The following is a 17,304-nucleotide window of genomic DNA, read 5'->3' as shown; positions in this document are numbered from 1 at the left end:
ACAAGGTTTCTGAAAGCTAAAAATGAGCCTTACCTATGTGATTGCATTGTGCTTTATCGTATCTTGAGGGAGGGAGGCCTGTGTTTTTTCTCCTAGTCCCATTTACCGATGGTGTTTTTGACAGTTTGAATAATTGATGTGCTTATTTTTCTAACAGCTAGTGGAGGTCTTACGCTTATGATTTAAAAAAAAAAAAAATCAAAAAAACAAAACCCAAAAAGATTATTAAGATTATTGTTGCGTCATTCATCTTCGCACAGAAAACTTCTGTAAAAATGTTTGATGGCTAAGTCATGTAACATCAGCGTCAGTGATAGTTCTCCTTTTTGTGTCTGTTCATCTACTCAGCTGCAGCACATCTCTGACAAGGTTAGATGAGGATAGCTTTTCAGGAACAAAGCTGAGGTTTTAAACAAGAGAGAGAGCTTGATGGTAAATTATCATCAACCAAAAGCGATTGGAAAAAAAAAAAAACAGCTGTATATGTTAGAGAAAACAGCAAGCCTTGCAAGATTATCTTCTCTCTCTAAAGGCTAGTTTGTCTCAACTGTGGCTATTTCAGTGGTCTGTGCAATAGATTTGTGGGAAAAATATTCCTCCCCATTCCTCCTGTATCAGTGGATATATTGTCAAATGGTATTATTACCTGTGCTCCTATTGGATGCCCTCTTGTTAGATCATGTCGAAGGTGAATATAATTTTTAGTGTGGCTGCTGTCTTGAAGAGCTTCTATGACAGCTGAAAGCAAAGTCCTTTCTGTTGAGATCTTTTTGATGCATCTTTTCTTCCACTACTCATTTTTCTGTTCTTACACAGGCAGAGGAAATTGAGTATTCCTGTGAGAAGTGCAATGGGAAGTCAGCTGTTGTCACACACAAGTTCAATAGGCTTCCCAGGTAACTGTTGACATCTGTTCCTCTCTTTCCTGGAAACGTGTTGCAAAAACCCCTCAGATTAAAGCTGGAATAATGTATGGGACACCGTGTGTGGTGGTCAGCACGTGAGAAAGATGCACGTGCAGGCAGTAGTTTCTTCGTGCTGTTCTTCAGTTTCCCTCTGAAAAGCTTCTGTGTGCTGAGCACCCTCAGCAACACTTCTTCCTCCCTGTCACTGCACAAGGAGACCTGAGTTTTCCCTTCCTGCTTTTATTGGAATTTTGGAGGCGTGAGAACAGTAAATATATTTTGTAAGCTTGATATTCTGTGCTCAGTTGACCTGGTGGGCAAGACTGAGTTGGAGACATTCCTACCAGAAGTTATATTAGAAGGTTTTGCTTTGGTCACTTCTTCCTGCGTTGATCCCCGTTTTCTCTCAGTAAGCACAGTGGTTCAAGGAAGAATGGAAACACTTTGAGAGTTAATGGCATGCTCAGGAGTTTCTGACCTCGTGTTGGGGTTTAGGTCATGACTTGGAGTAGAAGTGTTTGGTGGTAGGGATTATTCTTGGATTTGTTTTGTTTTCCATCTTCTGTCTTGAGATTAACCTTGCCATTTGTATTTCTTTCTCCTCTTTCAGGGTCCTGATTCTCCATCTGAAACGATACAGCTTCAATGTAGCCTTGTCTCTCAACCACAAAGTTGGGCAGCAGGTGGTTATTCCAAGATACTTAACCCTGCTTTCGCACTGCACAGAAAGCACGAGGCTGCCGCTGACGCTGGGGTGGAGCGCCCATTCTGCAATGTAAGTGTACGGCTCGTGATTGACCTGTGCCCTGTTAAGTGCATTCAATGAGGTAGGCATTGTCAGATCTTCTCTGGATGATGTCTGGATTAGGAAATCTATTGGTTTCAGGTGGAAGATATCTAATCTAGCCTTTTTAGTGCACTGTGCTAATTTGTAATGTGATCGTGAGAACACGGCATGTTCTCATGGCGAGGAAGCATGATAGAAGCAGTACAAAGACTTGGTGGGATGTAATCCAGGGAATATTTGGTAAGATAGAATTCTTCAATGTTTTTGAAAATAGATTTCTATCCTTTTTAGAAGAACTTTTGTCAGTAATTCCTATAATTTTTGCCTCCCAGTCCAAAATCTAGATTACCTTTTGTTCACAGCACGCTTACCTCTGCTTAGGAGATAACAGCATCATCTCTTTTTCTGCTAATTTCCACTTGCACATCTTGTACTGTCATTCATTTTTCATTGTCTTTACTGTGCCACTATAGTATTTGAACGCTTCACAGGCTGAAAATACTCTCTCCTTTTCCCTGTGACAGTTATTTCTGTACAGCTGCTTGTCCCGAGACACAGAGATTAAACTGGGCCAGTTGTCACATAGGAAGAATAAGAAAAAGATACCCTTAGGTCTCTTGTGGTCCCTGCCTACTGACATAACCGCAGTAACTGTAGTGAGATAGGATACATCTGTTGTATATGTTCAGCGGTACGGCCAGCATGTTTCTTGTGCCGAATGTTTAGTGGAGTTTGAGATTTATGTGGCAGTTTTCCAAGAGTTTGCTGTAACAATAAAAATCTTTACCTCTTAAACATAATGAACAGCGTCAGCTTACCAATGCAGACATACTTTAAGATATATTTAAAGTAGCTTTTCAGTGACTTTTTTTTTTAGTCATTGAAACCATTCTGATTTACCAGAAAGTGAAAGGGTGAGTAAGATGGAGAGAAGCAGCCCTGGTTTGAGGGGGAAGATTGAAAAAGATTTCTGCATTGGCAGCTATCTGGTAGATGTGTGATAGTGATGGGCTTTGAGGAGCCTGTGAAAGGATCAAGGAGACCAGGAGGTTTGTTTAGAAGGATTTAGGTAAGGAAGGAGAAATAGAGGCATGGGACATGCCAGAAAACCGGCTGATCCAGACAGCAACAGGAGACTGTGTTTTGAGAGCAGGAACTCTAGTGATGGTGGGAATAAAATAAAATAAAAAAAAAAAAAAGAGTTGTCTTGACATGGGATCCCAAAGCCTTTAATTTATGAGCTTGTCCCTAAGGGTGCATCACTAAGAAGTGGATCAAATTTAAAGGATTACATATGGTTTTGAACAACTGTTGTATATTTATGGCATCGTAGAGATACTACTCTAAATATAAGCAATTAGCAAGTACATAATGTTGTTCTACATGCTTCTTTGAACATGGATTTGCATGCACAGCAGACGAGTAAACACTTATTTTTTAAAGACTGTAACTGCTGCAATAAATACTTTGCTTTTTTAATAGTTCCCGTCCATTGAAAGCCTCCCAAATGGTGAATTCCTGTACTATAAGCACTTCCACACCTAGTAGGTGAGTTATAGCTCTGAAATGCCCATGGCCTGGCATTTTATGGGATAGTGTTCAAGGCATTTTAGAATTTTATAATTCTTCTTTTTATTCTTTCTACTTACTTTTTTAGTTTAATTTTTCTCTTTTAATAAATTGTTTTGGCTACTCTTTTTTTCATATCTGAGCTTTATTGATGTTGCATGTTAGATGAAATTAGTATTAATGGTACAACTTGCCCAGTTGACACAATCCTGTTAGCATTTCTCTTGAGAACCTTTGGGAGCTTGTAAGCAAGTAAAGATGTTTTTTTTTTTTTTTTTTTTTTTTTTCATGCAGAAGGCTCAATGAGAGAGATTTAGTTTACACAGATGATTTGTCAGTGCCAAGTATCTTAAACTGCCTTGTATTCATCATTGCAAGCTATGTATATAAGAAGCAAAGTAGTTTCTAATTCTGCAATCTAGCTTTTTTCCAACTTTATATATGGAGCCACAAGATGAGTGTTGGGAACAGGTGGTTTGTTCCTTAGGCTTATTTGTAAAGATGAGGGGGCATTATTTTCATAGGCCATTTTGAAAGGACAGTTTTTGACATTGTGGAAAATGTGATATTGCTCTGAGTGGTTTTGCACTGTGGAATACACTTAGAACAGATTTCCTAATTGACCAGGTATCACAAACTTCACTGTAGTCCCTTGTCTTCTGCTCTAAAGAAACAGTTTATCCCAGTGAAAGAGCAAATGGGAAAACTGGAAAAAAATTGTGCAGACTTGCAACTTTATATCCGAGTTACGATGTGGGAAGTCCTGTGTCCAGCTTAATAAATTTCAGAAGTCAAATAAATGATTTGTGCTGAGTTCTACCTGTCACTGTGTGCTTGACTCAGACGAGCAGGTTAACGGTTGGACTTGATGATCTTAGAGGTCTTTTCCAACCTAAATGATTCTATGATTCCTCTCCAGGGTTGCTTGGTAATAAAGTGCAGAATCTTGTTTTGTGAGCTCAACTCTGCTACCTCTTAAAATGAATATCCTGCGAAAGAAAAAAAGTAACACTTGGTAAACTGGCAGGTAAACTATTAAGTGTGTGGTTCTTGCTTTTAAAGATGTCAGCTGCTATTGCAGACTTGAAGAAGGTATGCCAATTAAACTAGTGAAAGATACCTTTTCTGAAAACCCTGCTTCCTACATTAATAAATTTTCATTTTCAACAGTTGCTGTTTGTTCCCTAAATTGTACTGCCCAACAGTCTGAACATTTGGCATAACAGTTCTTCAATGGTTACTGTGAAACAGATTTGTATAATGCTATGAAGTTTTATAGCCATATTTCTAATTCACAGAAAATACACTTTCAAGTCAAAGAGCCCTACAGCACTCTATGTAGATTCGGACAGTGATGATGAGCCATTGAAACGCTCTGTTGCCCATAGTCAAAGGTTGTGCAACATACCGAGTAGAGATCAGCAACAACTGCAAGAAGAGCAAGAAAAGGTAAGGGGAAGAAATACCAACTTTTGTCTGCATAGATCCGATATGTGCTCGTGGTTGGCTTGTGCTTTTCTTTGCATAGACTGCGAGTAAAATTGGTGCAAGATATTTTTTTTCTCTTAATTAGCACTGTGTTGCTGGAAGGCAGTGTTTTCCTATGCCAGCTAATTGACCTCTCTGTACAATTGCATTGGGTTCCCACTGGGAACAGAGGTAATTGTGTTGCAACTGCATTTAACTTGTTGGGTTCTGTATACCAGCTGCTTAGCAGTTTTGTCAGTCCTTTGGGCAACTGTCATTAATGATGTTTCCAGACTGAAATAAAATAGGCTGTCAATAATAAAATTATGTAGTAAAGCCCCTGATTAAATTAGAGCTAGTACAAATTGACCTAGGCAAAATACTCAATTGAGAAAACTTCTTCCACATCTGATTTGTGTCCCCTTTCGAGTATGGCTTTATTAAAAACTTTTTGGACACTAAAGCTATTAGTCCTTGGAGGTAGACACACAGAAGTGTGTAGAGATTGAGCTCCTTGGTGTAAAAGCACAGTTAATTTCAAATAGCCTTTGAGGTCTTCATTGTGACTGGTGTTAACGTTTTAAGATATTTTTGCCTCTACCAGGGCAGTGTATTAGCAGGTAGGTGAATTGTCTGAGGAAAAATGATGATACAGAAGGGCAAGCTGGAAACTTAGAGGATTATCTTGCAGTACCACTTCGTTCTATTAGAGGGTTGCATGCCTAGTGCTTAGAACAAGTGTCCTGCATCTCAGCTTCTCGAAAGCTTTTGACAGTGTTTATGGGATTATTTTAAGCAAGCAGAAAAATGTGTACTTGATTATGACACAGAAGGACAGGCGTAAAGCTGGCTGAATAACACTTTGTGGAGAGGTAGGTACCTACAGTTTCTGATCTGATGGGAAAAATCAAACCAAGGGAGGATCCTGATCCATTTGGTATTTAATAAATAATGAAATAAATGATGAATTCTAAATTTCCAGAAGACACAGAGCTGGTAAAGACTGCAAGTGTGTTGAAATTCAGAGCTACAGTTAGAATGATCTTGATAAATCTGAGAAATTCCCTAAAAATAGGAGGGGTGGTTCAGTAGGAACAGGCTAAAGGTGCTAATCTTAGGAGGACTAATTGACTGTAAATGCAGGATGGGAACATCTGGGAAAGCAATGGGCCTCTGGAGCAGAGCAAAGGGTGACAGTCGGTCACAGTGTCAGGCTGATTGAAAAGGCAAATGTGTAGACAGAGGCATAGCCTGCAGGTTATGTGAAGTAACACTTCATTTTTTTCTCAGCGTTGAGCTCTAGCTGGAGTGCTGTATCCAGCTTTGGGCTCCAGACTTCAAAAGAGTTAGAGATTAATTGGAGAGGGGCCAGAGGAGAGAAATATGAGTGGTCAGAGATGTGGAAAGGAAGATTTGTCGGGGAAAGAACAGGCAAGTGAACTTGGGTTCCTTAGTTTAAGGAGAAACCTAAACAGGGTGTGTATCTTCAAGGACAGGAAAGAAGCAAATGGAAATACTTTGGTTGTTTTCTATGTCCATAGTTGATAGAACAAGAAGCAATAGACTGAAAGGAGCTGGACTCGATGATCCTCGTGGGTCCCTTCCAACTCTGGATATGCTATGATTCTGTGAAATTACAGGGAGAAATTTTTAGACTAAATATTAGGGAAAACTTCCTGATATGCAGGATATGAAGTGACGGACTGGATTGCTTTGGGAGAAAGTAGAAACAAACCTTTGCTGAAGGTCTTGGGAGCAGGGTAGGCAACCACTGTCTTGCATGACACAGCTGTGGTAGCTGTGGGTGGGGGAATTACACCGGCTTGTCTTTGAAGTCCTTCTTCTATAAAGAAAAAGCATTCCAAACTATTCTAAGTGATTCTCCCTCAAGTTTTGTTTGTGAGGAAGTATAGGTAGTCTCTATCACAGGGGCCCCGTGAGTGCAAAAAATGTGGGAATAAAGTGTATTAATTTGAATAGCAAATTAACGATGGGCTTTCCAGCCTGCTGTGGGAATGAGACAGTGGTGATAATGATTCCACACAAGCGACTTGACTTTTTGTGGCTGTGCACGTTGGCCATTCTTCGACCACGGGCATGACCAGCCATCTGTTCTCATTAACCAGATCCCTTGTCCTCCATGTCGTCCCGGGAGGGCCGGGGCCTGGGCCTAGGCCTCAGAGCAGCATTACTGCTGCTGCTCTGCAGGCGAAGTAGGATGTTAAGTACTTTTCTGATACACTTATTTAAAGCAGCCTGTGTTAGAGCCTAAGCTACTTAAAGTCTATGCAAATAATTTCTAATAGAAAAGTTGTATTCAAATAATGCACGGTTGCTGCCAAGTCTTTAAAGTCCAGCCGCTGAATTAGTGGTAGTTGTTGGCAGAGTGCCTGGAAGTGGAGTTTACTCGAAGAGCTAAACCAGTTCAGATAGTAGTAGTCTACAGGTGCAGAGCGAAATCAGAAAGCTTAAAAAACAAGTACTCTGCTTTCCTTATTCAGTGCCTGAATAAATGTGAGGATTTATTATTTAAAGAGTGATTTGAATTTGTCCGTTCTGATTCTTGGAGACGATGATGATTAGAAACAAGCAATTGAATTGGGAAATTCATTAACTAATCTTTTGATAAGCCAGTTTTAATGCAAAATGCTTGCTGTATATAAAACTTAAGGTCTTATTTATCAAAAGCTTTTTGTATGTAAATAAAAAGCAGCAGTAAAAATGTATTTTTGTTCATTTTAACAAAGTTCTGAGAAGCATCCAAGTGCTGTTTGCAGTAAGACCTGGATACAAACATTAATAGAAAAGAAAAATAACAACAACAAAAATTATGTAATATAGAAATGAAAAAAATAAAACTAAACATATGGTAAGTAGTATAATTGTTTAAATATGTGTTCATGGAGGTTAACTCCTGATAAACAATTAATATAAAAATGTTGGAAGTGACCATATTGGTTACAAATCAGTATGGTTTAGGAGTTTATGAACATCAGTTTTAGGAAAATAACTAAAAAAAAAAAAAAGGAAAACCTCAGACCAAGACTAGAGTGTTTTTAGTGCTTTTTCTTTCTTCCAATCTAAAGCCATTCTGTTCTCCTTAGGAAATAATAATTTCCCCCTGCCCCTACCTTTTGGATTAACTGTTTTCTTACTCTATTTGCCTAGCCCTGTGTTGTGTCCCCTACCCCCACAATTTCCTATTGCAAGTCTGTGGCACCAAACCTAATATTAATTCCTCTTCGTACCAGCCCAATTTCAGTTCCTATTCTTCCATCCGTGCATTCAAGTTCAGTTATGGTCTTCAGTTGCCGTTTCAGCCTGCTTTGTTGTTAAACGTGAAATTTTGCTACTCGTGCCTCAGTATTCTCGCACCGACTTGCCAGAGGCTTGACGGTTCATCAGAACCCAAAGGTGGAACACACGTATTGAAGGAGACGGGAAGAGTTGGCTTGTCTGTGTTAAGCCACAGGGCCTGTAAAAACTGGTTGTAGTTTATATTTAAATATCGTTCCTTGGAGTGAACGTAGCTACAAAGGTTGTGTCTCCATTGAGTCTCTCGTAACTATCTGTTTAATGTTGACAGAGCCAAACTCCCACTCCCTGGGGTTAATCAGCAACAGCAACAAAAAAACTCTCCACAGAAATGTAAATCTGATGTTATATACCTGTTCACTCAAGCATTTAATCATAACTCCATTCATCTCTAGGGTTCAAAAAGAAGTAAAATGGAGGCTGATAAACCTGAGCTGGGTAATGCTGGTTTTGATGGGATGAGTGAAGATGAACTGCTAGCAGCTGTCTTAGAGATTAGCAAAAGGGAAGCTTCTCTGTCTCTGAGCCATGACGAAGATAAGCCCACAAGCAGCCCAGACACTGGTTTTGGAGATGATGAAATTCAGGAATTGCCAGAAAACCTGGAAACTATGGAGATGGAAAAACCCAAAGCAGCATTAGAATCAGGTAAGGTGAACTAACCATCTTAAATTGGAATATAGTGAGCTAAAGCAAGTTACTGATAGCAGCGGGTTAGTAACATTTGATGGCAGAAACTGGATGCAAGTGCACTGCTGAAACTGCCTGACTTAGTTTTCTCACAATTTCCCAATATATAAAGCTTTTAATTCATTGAACTGGAAAAATGTATTTTCTTGTATGTCTGTCTCCTCTCTGATAAAGGTAGGTTGTCTTCAGAGTTCATTGCTGTTGTTTTCTCTCTTGATCAACACATGCTTCCACTCATTGTCTTACCAGACAATTTAAATTACTAAGATTTGGCAGTGTCTGGAACTTAATCCTCCATAATCAGAAGGTGGTTGCATTTCTGTAGCTGCTGCAGCCTGAGCAGCGTGGTGGCAGTGTTCAGATTGCTGGTGTGTGAAGAATGAGGTCTGGGGTGCGTAAGTCTAGAATGCTTTCAAAAATGTAGTTATTTTTTCATTGTTTACTAATGAATTTAACTCCATCTCTGTTTTTTTTCTAATACTTCTTTTTCATGTGAGAGTAGTGAGCATAAGAGACTCAGCATGCAAATCACGGCCTCTGACCCAGATACATAGTTAAGTATGAGGAGACTGTTTGATCTCGGTATAGGGAAATTGTGTGTCTTAATTGGCTGAAGGAAATTTAAGTGTTTATCATTTGTTGTATGCTACATGCTTTCACTCAGATTTTTAATTCCAGTAGTCTGGAAAAACAGGGAAACAACATGCTTTCCTTCTCGTATGAGAGACAGGAGGTTAAATATTAATAAACACAAAAAAGAAACCTAGTACATTACAGAAAACCACACTTATTTCACTGGATGACTCTTGACAGCTTTCGTGTTGGAAGGCAGAGTGTAAGAACAGCAGATCTGTGGGTCAGCCTTGCTTGAGCTCTCCTTCATATATGCTGTTACTTATGGTTGTGTGAAAGAGAGCTGTGGGAGTGTGGCTACAGAAATGTGTCTCTTCAGGTTTCTTTTGAAAGGTATGATGCAATTATTTGGGGGCTGTAGTGTGACATTTAAGTAAAAAGTAGATGTTTAATAGAAGTTTCTATGATTTCTGATTAAGAATTTGGTTAAACACTCAGTAATGTCTTCAGCTTTCTGTATTGTTGTATGGCCAAAAAAACAAGTGCTGTTCAAAGCATATTGTTTGTTGTTCAGATAAGATACGTATCTGTATTTTGAGTTACCAGTTATGGCAGTCAAATGTGACACCTATTGAGTTCACAGTCCTGTTTTATTTAAAGGAAGCTTAATTGCAAAGGATGCTTTATTATATCAGGCAAGGTGATTCTAAACATGAAAGATTTAACTTGGTCTAATTCTTATCACTAGTAATCTTTTTTTTTTTTTTTTTTTTTTTTTTTTTTTTTTTTTTAATAAACCCTGCATTATTTGTGGTACTTTCCAAAAAGGTAGAAAGTAAGACCCTGGCTACTTTACATATGACAGAAGATCTCTCTTCTACAAGACTCTCAAATAAAAGTTCTGTGACTTGAGTGTTTCTTACAGTAGAAGTTTGCAAAGATCATGTAATAAATTCTGTTTTGTTATCCATCTTAAGAGGATTAGACTGATGGATTATGGTTCTAGTTCTGGTGGTTTTATGTTTAAGAGGTCATAGATACTGAGACTCTGCCTCGTGTAATCCTTGCCAGTAACTAATGAGCAGATGTTGAAGTCTGCATAGGGCAAAACTGCAAAGTTTCACATGTTGCTGCACGATAGCTCTTGGAGCAGGTCTTGACTCCTTTTCAGCTGCAAGCAAACAGAAGAATGAAAGTGTCCTGCAACTAGAGGAGATGTGTGCAGTGGTTGAATGAGTGTTTGTTCCAGAAGTTGGAACGAATTAAATACCTTCCTCCCAAAGTCTTCAGACATAGTGTTCGCTTTAAAGATTGACTATAAAGTTCTAATCTTCTTGCACTTTTAAAGATACAGGTAGCGTTCAGAAGATTGAACTCTTACCTGAAGCAAAAAAGCTGAAAAACTGAAACAATGCTTGAGAGTTGTGCTTCCCTCAGTCTTACAAATGATTCGGCTTTAATTGTAGCTTTGCCTGCAGTACTCTGAGGTATAATATGCAGTGCAAATTTTTTTTTAAATCCATGGTTCTTTCGAGAGAAATTCAAGTGTCAGCTTCGTGGCTGCAGAAGCCTAGTGGTGTGTGACATCTTCCTTTAGTTGAAGTTGCTGTTTGAGTGAGCATAAAAGACTAAGAAGAAGACTAGTTCAGGCATTAATCAAATGATTCATCGTACACCTCTTAAAATAAGAGTCCTCTTTTGAGCTTTTCCCATTTGATGTTTTGTTTATTTTTATTTTTTTAATGGCTGATATCTCCTTGTCAATAGATGTCACTGTGCTGCAAGGATTGTGGTTAAGGAGGATTGAGCTAGTAACAAACAGAAGACCCAGAAAAACATAACTGTACTTTCTGATTCTTTAGGTCCTGCCAATTTCACTGAGATAACTAAAGATTTTGATGAGAATAAGGAAAACAAAACTCCGGAAGGCTCCCAGGGAGAGGTTGACTGGCTGCAGCAGTACGATATGGAGAGAGAGAGGGAAGAACAAGAACTTCAGCAGGCACTGGCTCAAAGCCTTCAAGAACAAGTAAGAAATAAAGTTTGCTTCCTTGAGTTGTCTTCCCCAGCAGCGGAAACCTGATAGCTGAAGAAAACCTTGTGTTCAGACAGCTGCAAAAGGATTCTGCTGCTTTTCTGAGAGAACCAGATGTTCAGCTCCACTGTCAGTACAGTGACAGCACTGGATAGATTTGGGTGCATTTTGTATGTACTTTGGAAAGTACAAACCTGAAGCTCAAAGCTTCTGTGCACGTTTATACGCTGGCCTGTAACATTATGTAAAAGTTATGATAAACTAAACTCTTGCTAGCTGTCATCTAGAACTGACATGCCCACCCTTAGCTTCCCTGACAGTTGCTTCTTGCCTGAAGGACCTGCAGCAGGTCCTGCCAGGAATCAAAGGGAAAGAAACTGGTTTCAAAGCAAATGCTAGGAATAGCTGTACCAGGTCAAGTTAAAGATCTGCCTAGTCTAGGACCTTGTTTTTGGTAATCTCCAGTAGGAGATGCTTAGTGAAGGGTATTGAAAAGAAGCAATTACATGACACTTCCATGTTAGAAAAAGGATCTCAAATAATATGGTCTAAAAACAGTCCTTTAAAAATTGGACTTGAAAAGAATTGGGATCTTGGGTCGCCTGCTAACCATCCGTGTTCCACTTGATTTACAGGGCCTGTAAGTGATTTCTACAAGTTTAACTCTGCCCCTCAGAGTGAAGCAGACTCTCAGCCAGGTCTTTCTTTAAATAGATGCCCTTGTCTGCTCTCTGTTAATACTAAAGCTGTCATGGTTTTCCTTATGAGATCTGATGTTTCCATGGCTCTTGGATTTTCTCTCCCACTGCTCATTATGAGGTGCTGGTTGGTATGTTCCACGCCAGATGTAGCTTTGATTCAGCAACGCGAAGTAGTTGAACAAAGATTCCCAAGCACTTTAGAAACTGTGAGATAAAAGGCCTCATGCTAATAATGTAAAACTGCCTTTTGAGTGGTGGCGTGCTACAGTTCTGAAATGAAAATCTGCTATTCTAATGATTCAGGCATGAAAATGTGGTAGCTGTGGTTATCTTGATTTGAAATATGTAGTTAGGGCTTTGCGTTCAGGTGCACAGAAAGTGTTCAAGCTCTGAATCAAGCCAGCACATTAAATATTACTGACTGGCTTGCTGTAGCTCTGAGCTTTCAAGAGTGGTGGAAGGAACACGAGCATAATACTACCCCAAAAAAAATAGAAGGGTTTGTTGACAGACTCGAGGTTTCTTTTCTACTCGTTAATGGTAATATTTTTAATACCCTTTTGTTTAGTGGTGTCTTTTTTTCTTCATTGCGTCTCTGTGAATTACAGCTGTTACATAGAACATTTCAAACAGCTAAAAAATAATAAAATCTGTCAGAGTTTAATGACTCTGTCTACAGTTGGCTTTGGGCAGAAGTCTAAATTTTGCTGAAGTGTGAGGAGCTTTGTGTGTAAGTGACAGCTTTCCTTAGCGAAGGTTACAAATTCATTCAGATGCTTTTCAAATTAATGATCCAGAGAAAGTGTTCGGTGTTACTAGAGACTTGCTCTGCTGCATACCAAACTTCAGAAGCTTTGACAAGCCTTAATGAAGGTTTGTCCCAGGTTCTGTTGGACGGGAACATTGGACTCTCGCTGGTTGCAAACACTCCTTTACACAGAACCTTTAATTTACAGTGTCAGATTTGTTGTAGAAACCAGAGCAGCACAGTTTCAATGGAAAAAGAGCACCACAAGAATTTTAAACAGTGAACTGTCTCATTGAGCTAAGTTCTGTTCTCTTCCCATCAGGAGGCACGAGAACAAAAAGAGGATGATGACCTTAAACGAGCCACGGAATTAAGTCTACAAGGTGAAGCTTATTTAACTTATTCCAGTATGTTGCTTTTGAGGGGAAAATAGGTCTGTATGTACAAGTACAGCCCCTGAATGTCTGTACGGCAGCTGGGATTTCGTGTCCGTTTGGTGTAGGCTCAATTGTATTTGGCTTTGAGTGGGTCAGCTTTCCTTGCTCTCCATTGTGGAAGCAAATGCCTGAAAAAAACTTAGTATAAAAAACGACCTATTTCGTTCTCTGAGTTTTTATATATTAAATGTATATAGCAGAATGGACCTGGAAATTTTGCATTCCCAGCAGAAGCCAGCACGCTAATGGCTGTAGTCACAACTTAAGGATCATTTCATGCTTGCATTGGAATTTTAGTGCCCATTAATGCACTGTCCTTGCCCAAGAAAATGAAAAAGTGCTCTATCTGTCTGACAGAATGGGAGGGAGATGGACCTCATTGCAAGGTATAACTGTTGTGGACTGGGGGAACATGCAAAATACACTGTCCTTTCCAAATCTAGCCAGTGTGGTGGGCCTCAGGCACTGCTTAGCATTTGTGTGAGGCTGGCATGTGGGTGATTTCATACAGTCTGGCAGAGCAAAGCATAACAGAGAAACTTTGTGCTCTAGAATGGGAGAGGGAGTGGTAATGAAGTATTGTGTTAAGATGCTCTTAGTTGCTTAGGCACCTTTAAAGGCCCTCAGCTATTACTGAATGAACCTGTTTCCTTCTGAGGAACAATAAGCTGAAAACTGTGTAAACCCAAGTCAGGTGGCCTGGAGGAATTCAAGGCTAGAAATCCGTCCTCCTTTGGATTTGCTGTCGCTTGACTTAAACACGAGCATTGCCTCATGCTTCTCAACTTGCTACCGTGTCATTTGTAAAGCCTCAACCAGCAGTTGTTTAAGGAGATGCTAATAATCTTGAACATAGAGCTGGTAGAATTTGTCTTGGGTTCACAGTGGTGCTGCCATCAAAGACCCGCTTGTCATCCAGGAACGGCTGGGGGCTTAGCAGTACCTGTGGTAAATGCTACGGAGACCTACCTAAGTGGCTGTGTTTGTCTAGCTTACATAGTCTGAATGAAGCGTGTGGAAACCAGCAGTAAAATACTCTCAGTTAAAGGGATTAATCTATAAACTTCGCAGAAGATTATACTAATCCAGGGTCTCGTGATTTAACAGTGAAAGCAGAGTCTCTTTGGCAAAACATTTCCATTGTAACTGGCATGGTAGTGCCTTTAAAAAAAAAAAATGTAAATCAATCCTGAGCAGTGTCCTGTTCATCACAACTTCTCATCCACTCAGGACTTCATAGCTTTAAATTAGCTGGTGAAAGCGCAGCCGCTTCTCCTAATGAGTACTGTACAAAATCCTAAATTAGTCGGGTAGCTGCAAAATCCCAGGAAGTTTGGAACAGCGTGTACAGGGAGCAGCGGTGCCTTCCGGCTCTTTGCAGAGCGCTGCCTGCATTTTGCTCAGCCAAGCAAACTGGAAGTTCCTGTGGCGAGCAGCCTTCTTACCATTGAAAACAATAAAGAGATGCCTGCTGCCAGCAGTAGCAATTTGGTGCCAGTTTTAATTGAAAAATGCACTTTGTTAATGCAACTTATAGTTTCAAACTGTAATTCATAGCTTCTTGTTGCTGAACTTACAGTTCACTGACCAAACTGGCTGCACTTCTTTTAACGTCAGTTCTGGCTGTAGACCACCAGTGCTCTGGAGAGAACTGGGTATTTAACTGCTCTTTTGTCACCCATCTGTCACTGTCACAGTGCACTTCTGTAAAAGTATTAGATTATGCCAAAATTAATTCTGTAGTCCAAGATACTTTCCTTAATTATTGCTTTCACAAGCTGGGGAAGGGGGAGATTGTTTTTATGTGGAAATTCCGACATCTCCTGCTTTCCATGGAAAAGAAGCTTGTAGCATTAGTGTTTTATTGTACCTGTTTATGAAGGTAAATATACCTCAACCTGTTGTGAATTCCTGTGGGCGCTGTGGATTCTCACACAACGTTGTTGTTTCCATGCTATTTAGAGTTTAACAGCTCTCTCCTGGACAGCGTTGGTTCTGATGAAGACTCTGGAAATGAGGATGTTCTTGACATGGAGTATTCAGAAGCTGAAGCAGAAGAGCTGAAAAGAAATGCTGAGGTGTGATCTATGATTCCAAAAGTTTAACTGAGAAATACACCCTCTTCTTCATCATCAGCTTAGTGTTAGAGGTAGTTTTAAAGAGCAGACGTACTTGTTTAGTCCTAGAAAGCTCCTTTATGATGAAAAATGGAAAGACAGAAAAATACCTAATTGTTTTTGATATTTTTTTTACAATTCTCTACCAATTTTCTTACTCTTAAACCAAGAGTTACATTTTAAGAGTATGGTCAGTTAATCATATCAGTCAAGCTTCCTGGTCTAAGAAGATAAAGAAATAATTTTCAAAAGCCAATTACCATCATTTAGTTTTATTGTCAGTGAATAGACAGAGCATGTCTCCTGCATATGAAGAGAGCACTGTCTGCTGACATTACAGGTGCAGGATGAGAGAATCTGGGCCATATATTTGGTATTAGCTGTCAAATCTATATACCATTATCAAGGGTATATCTTTAATATTTCAGAAGTAAGTGTGCCGTTCCCATTTTGCTTTTCTGTGTTTATTTGGTGGATTGATTCTGACATCAGTGGAAGTTGCTCAGGAAGTGGTTGTTTAGGAAACTTTGCAGAGTAGAGCTCATGTCAGCATCTGTTCTGAGGTCAGCCTGGCTTCTTTGCATTTTTATTGGCTTGTTGAAAGACAAAATATGATGAGGAACTTTTTCCCACTTTTCAGAATATCCCAAGTTGGAAGGGACCCACGAGGATCATTGAGTCCAACTCCTGGGTCTGCACAGGACCACACAAAAATCAGACCATGTGTCTGAGAGCGTTGCCCAAACGCTTTTTGAACTCCGGCAGCTCGGTGCTGTGACCGCTGCCCTGAGGAGCCTGTCCCAGTGCCTGACCACCCTCTGGGTGCAGAACCTTTCCCTAACGCCCAGCCTGACCCTCCCCTGTCCCAGCTCCATGCCGTTCCCTCGGGTCCTGTCGCTGTCCCCAGAGAGCAGAGCTCAGCGCCTGCCCCTCCGCTCCCCTCGTGAGGGAGCTGCAGGCCGCCATGAGGCCTCCCCTCGGCCTGCTCTGCTCTGGGCTGAACAACCCAAGGGACCTCAGCCGCTGCTCATACGTCTTGCCCTCTAGACCCTTCACTATCGTTGTTTCCCTCCTTTGGATGCTCTCTAATAGTTTTATGTCCTCCTTAAACTCTGGCGCCCAGAACCGCACGCAGTACTGGAGGTGAGACCGCACCAGCGCAGAGCAGAGCAGGACAGTCCCTTCCCCTGGCCGCTAGCAGTGCTGGGCCTGACGCCCTTTTGGCTGCCAGGGCACGCCACTGACTCACATGCAACTTGCTGTCGACCACAACTCCCAGATCCCTTTCCGTGGGGCTGCTCTCGAGCCTCCCGTCCCTTGGTCTATGCATATAGCTGGGGTTGTCCTGTCCCAGGTGCAAAATCTGGCACCTGAAGAACTCTTCCACTGGTCTGAACCGGGGTGTCTGTTTCTGTAATCCTTGTAGGGGTTTCAGCTTTAAAGGCAGTAGCCAAAGCCCTTATCTTGGATATAAATTATCTTGTCCATAAGCTACATGGGACAAAAGGGAATGCCTAAAAGCTGTAATCGGACTTTATTTTTAGACAGGAGAGCTGCCTCACTCCTATCGTCTCATCAGCATTGTCAGTCATATCGGAAGCACATCATCTTCAGGTAAAAGATACTATATTTTATTCTTCATCACCTATCGAGACTAAAAATCTGTGATACAGAATTACCATAGCATGGTTACTTGCGGAGAATTTGGACAGCAAAAGCAGATCTTTCCTCATGGCTTGCTGGCAGGGGAGCGGAATGGGGATGTTGTGGTACCTAACTGTGACATGTGAGTGGAGTGCTGCCTATGGGATCTGTGGCGCTGCTTGAGCCTGTTACCAGCTCGTTGACCAGGAAAGGCACAGGGCCCAGGATCCTAAGGGTGTTTTCGCATTTAAATCCGATGAAGGTTGTTGGACCAGGGTACCTAGCTAACCAGCTTACTGCTTGAACTGCAGCATGA

At 40.6% G+C, this 17,304-nt stretch overlaps 1 protein-coding gene across 2 annotated transcripts in view; it reads left to right on the top strand.

The window, feature by feature from the left end:
- Positions 1-17,304, top strand: part of USP37 (ubiquitin specific peptidase 37) — a 35,313-nt gene that overhangs the window by 15,366 nt on the left and 2,643 nt on the right. The window contains exons 14-22 of one of the 2 annotated variants that reach the window (XM_040561086.1): positions 817-896; positions 1,516-1,680; positions 3,175-3,240; positions 4,560-4,710; positions 8,439-8,691; positions 11,169-11,335; positions 13,113-13,173; positions 15,190-15,305; positions 16,889-16,958. In XM_040561086.1, coding sequence (XP_040417020.1) covers positions 817-896; positions 1,516-1,680; positions 3,175-3,240; positions 4,560-4,710; positions 8,439-8,691; positions 11,169-11,335; positions 13,113-13,173; positions 15,190-15,305; positions 16,889-16,958 — 1,129 coding nt within the window. The remainder of the gene's footprint in view (positions 1-816; positions 897-1,515; positions 1,681-3,174; positions 3,241-4,559; positions 4,711-8,438; positions 8,692-11,168; positions 11,336-13,112; positions 13,174-15,189; positions 15,306-16,888; positions 16,959-17,304) is intronic. The other variant, XM_040561087.1, reaches the window with a different exon arrangement.

Source organism: Cygnus olor, chromosome 6 (assembly GCF_009769625.2).
Source record: "Cygnus olor isolate bCygOlo1 chromosome 6, bCygOlo1.pri.v2, whole genome shotgun sequence".
NCBI lineage: Eukaryota > Metazoa > Chordata > Aves > Anseriformes > Anatidae > Cygnus > Cygnus olor.
This window is presented reverse-complemented; position numbering and strand designations above follow the sequence as displayed.